This window comes from Diachasma alloeum, unplaced genomic scaffold, assembly GCF_001412515.2.
Source record: "Diachasma alloeum isolate Michigan unplaced genomic scaffold, Dall2.0 Dall_scaffold_00181, whole genome shotgun sequence".
Taxonomy (NCBI): Eukaryota; Metazoa; Arthropoda; class Insecta; order Hymenoptera; family Braconidae; genus Diachasma; species Diachasma alloeum.
In genome coordinates, this window is record NW_021680347.1 from 750860 (window position 1) to 754717 (window position 3858).

The following is a 3858-nucleotide window of genomic DNA, read 5'->3' on the forward strand; positions in this document are numbered from 1 at the left end:
ATAATTATTATTGGAGTTTCTTCGAGGTCATATGCAGAAGAATATTCTTATAGATCACCATAATTCTCACGCTTGGAACTGATTTCGGAGCACCTGGAAATGACTGGCCTGGAGAAATACGTTCCAAAAGAGATATTTTCTTCTACTAAGAGTATGAAAAAGATATCACCAATAACATTTTCTTGGAAGGAATAAAATTTTTTCTCAGTGTACAGTCGGTGGAAACTTCAATTAATTCTTTTAATAAATTGTAAATTCTACGTAACGAAATCACTTGAATTTTAGCCGAACTGTCACTTGATAAAAATTCGGACAAAGAGGTTGAATAAAAATTACTAGAAAATCGTGGTAAATTTTCCTATACGAGAGGTAATCGTGGAGCGAAACTGTAGCTCAATCAAAAATACCTTTAGCAAAGGATATCCTGCTATTCGTTCGATAAAAAAACACATCTATGGATACAAAAAATACTGTTCCCTGTGCAGTAGAATTTCCCACACCGTAGGGTATTTTTTCTGGCTCCGAAGTGAATAACATGGGGACGGACGAAAGTGAAATTTTACCATACCGCGTCTGATAAAAATATCATTCTCCGTCCCAAAAAAATCCTTCACATATGTGAATGATTGCTCAATATTGCGTAGGGGATGCTATGCCTTTAATACCGCCCAGCAGCCAATACCGGTCACTCGTTTTTCTCCACAACCACTTAGTTTTCCGAAACAATTTCTCACTCACTCTGAAGGCTCTACTATCAATATGTAATTCTCACAAAAAAAATCCTCCTTTCACCTCTTTAAATTACGAGAACAGCATCCGAGTGGAAATTCAAATTAGGATAGAATAAGAGATTGACCAGTAAAAACTGATTTTGATCAATTTTGGATCAGAAATGTAACGCTTGTTTGGGTCCATGCCTGGTCAAAATTCTAGGATTCGATCTTCCTGAACAGCACCGGATCCGATACGGATCTAGTCGAGATTTGACTGATCAGAATAGGTTCACAATTCACTCTGCCGCAATGGATACAGATACTCGATTCAGAATCTCATCAGATCCTGATCCGAAAGTCTAATCAATAAATTCTGACCAGTATTGAACCTAAAACTAATGTAGATCCAAACTGAGTGGGATTTCCACTCGGGCACCTCATTGTTTTCGGGCCTTTACAGTGTAATTTGAGGCTAATATAGGCACTGCGCCTATACCGCTCACGTGAGGAATAACAATAATTCTTGCATTCAACCCATGATTTCGTCTCAAAGTTACAATCGCGAAGTATTCTTTAGCTATACCGCTAGATGTTTTGACATCATAAACTCTCAATCTTGCTGAAATTTTGATAAATTATCGAACAACGAAGAGGAGAGCTGAGTGAGCGGTATTGGCTGCATGCAGCCAGTACCGCTCACTCAGCTCCTGTCTTCGTTTTTTAATGACTTATCGAAATTTCACCAAGAAGTGGGGGTCTATGATGTCCAAAGATCTAGCTGAATAGCCAAAGAATGCTGTACAACAGAAATTTTTATCCGAAATTATGGGTTGGGCTGCAAGAATTGTCGTTATTCTTTAGGTGCACGGAGAAAAACGTTCAGTAAAAATTACGGAACTCACAGTTCGCTCACCAATTATGGAATCGACTTAGAAAATTTAAGTGACGGTACACGGAGAGAAGTTTTTGATAAAAATTAATATATGATGATCAAATTTTATTCTATGTTAGAAAAATTTTATCCTGACTCATAATAAATTTTACCCTTCCAGTAATTTCCAATAATTTTTATGTAGATAACAACGAAAATTCTAGAACGGTTGGTTAATTTTACCCTACCGGTACAGTAATTTCTATTCTACCTGCACGGTAATTTTTATTTTAATCAGAATAAAATTTCTCTAACGTAGAATAAAATTTGATCGTCATATATTAATTTTTACTAAATTTCGGTATAGAAATGAGGAAACGATGACTCATGATACACTTTTATAGAATGGTAGGATAATTTTAATCAAAAATTTCTCTGCGTGTGCCGTAATTTTTCACTGGAGATTCAGGTAAAAATTACGTGACAGTACCCTAAAATTTCCTACAACCACATTTCGCTCCGGAATTACGGAAAAGATACGTAAATTTCATTGAATATTTCTCTCCGTATGAGCGGTACAGGCACTACCTCCCCTAATCACTGATAAAATACTAAATTTTATAGTTACACCACAAATTACCCTCACATTTAGTAATGCCGCGAGACATCACGAGACAATACTTTGGAGGGATTGTCTCAGTCTCAGAGAACACGGAAAACTTTGATCTCGTCGCAGTCTTAAAATGCGCAGTATGGACTCTTCTTGTGATGACTCCGAGTCAATTTCAGTAGCGAAGCGGTAAACCGGGTTAAGTCGATTTTGACTTTTCGTCAGTTTTTGACGGATATCTCGGAACCTAAGAGAGATAGCGAAATTTTGTTCATGACCTTTTTTATAACACTTAATTGCATCTACAAAAAAGGTTATGACAAAAATTTTTCTATCTCTTTTAGATTCCGAGATATTCTTCAAAAACTGGCCAATAGTCAAAATCGACTTAACCCGGTTTACCGCTTCGCTACTGATTTATCTCATCTCGGTTTCCAGTTTTTTGCGTTATGAAAAACTTGAGACCGAGATAAGATAAATTGACTCAGAGTCATCAGGAGAGGAGTCGACACTGCGTATTTCGAGACTGAGACGGGAGCAAAGATTTTCATGTTCATTGAGACCGAGATCATCTCTCCAAATTTTTGTCGCGTAAAGTATCCCGCGGCATCACTAGACTGAGATGAGATAAATTGACCCGGAGCTATCACGAGAGGAGTCAATGCTGCCTGTTTCGACACTGAGATGAGAGCAAAGATTTTCATGTTCATTCAGACCGAGATCATCTCCCCAAAATTTTGTCTCGTAAAGTGTCTCGCGGCATCACTGCTCACATTTATTAAATTCTCCCACGTCAGTGGAGAAAACTGCATTATTTTCTCGCATTGTTTCCCCAATATGGGGTAAAAAAAACTTAACAATGGATTCCGCTCCACGATTACATGACTTATCTGGTAATTTTTCTCTAACTATTTTCTCCGTGAATTTCCAAAAAATATATGGAAAACTTCAACGAATAATTGTTAACGCTGCAATTCCTCACCACCAAAAACAAAGATCGTCCAATTAAAAAATTAATCCAATAAGCCCTCCCCTTCAATCCCCAATGTTTCGTGTTATCCGATCAAGACTCACCAAGAGTATCATCAGTGAAGAAAATCCTTGGTGCCAACAATTTCACGCTTTTAACACCCGACTCAATTCTCTCCGTTTGCTCATTGAATCCAGCGGCATTAAAACTTCCTACAAATAAAAATCGAATAGAAGAATGAAAAAAAGCGTGTAATCTAGTCAACCGCAACCGTTGGAATCAACTTAAATTCAACGTTAATAGCATTATCAATGTATTGAATACCTCTGCCAGGTCCGGATGCACCAGTACCACAAGCAGCGGCGTATCTAGCATCGATTTGCTTCTGCAGAATACTAAGACCAGGTGCTACTATTGCCGGTAGAGTGCTGGATCGTAATAGAGGGGCTGGACGGCAACAACCCCCACCGTTAGTACCACTGGTTGCGCGGGATGATGACTTAATATCCGATTTACATTCACCACTCGTTGTACTATCAACAAAAATCCATTTATTTTCATCCCCCTCCCTCCTGGCTATGAAATTTGCCTGTAAATTGCTACCTCATTTGACAAAATCTGCAGTGATTCACTCGAGTATGCGAGAGAGAGAGAGAGAGAGAGAGAGAGAGAGAGAGAGAGAGAGAGAGAGAGA

The 3858-nt window shown here is 38.3% G+C and overlaps 1 protein-coding gene across 1 annotated transcript in view; it reads right to left on the bottom strand.

The window, feature by feature from the left end:
• Positions 1-3858, bottom strand: part of LOC107045608 — a 9661-nt gene that overhangs the window by 5209 nt on the left and 594 nt on the right. Inside the window, exons 2-3 of the mRNA XM_015267932.1 lie at positions 3489-3697; positions 3269-3376 (exon numbers count right to left, since the gene is read on the bottom strand). Of these exons, the coding sequence (XP_015123418.1) occupies positions 3269-3376; positions 3489-3697 (317 nt within the window). The remainder of the gene's footprint in view (positions 1-3268; positions 3377-3488; positions 3698-3858) is intronic.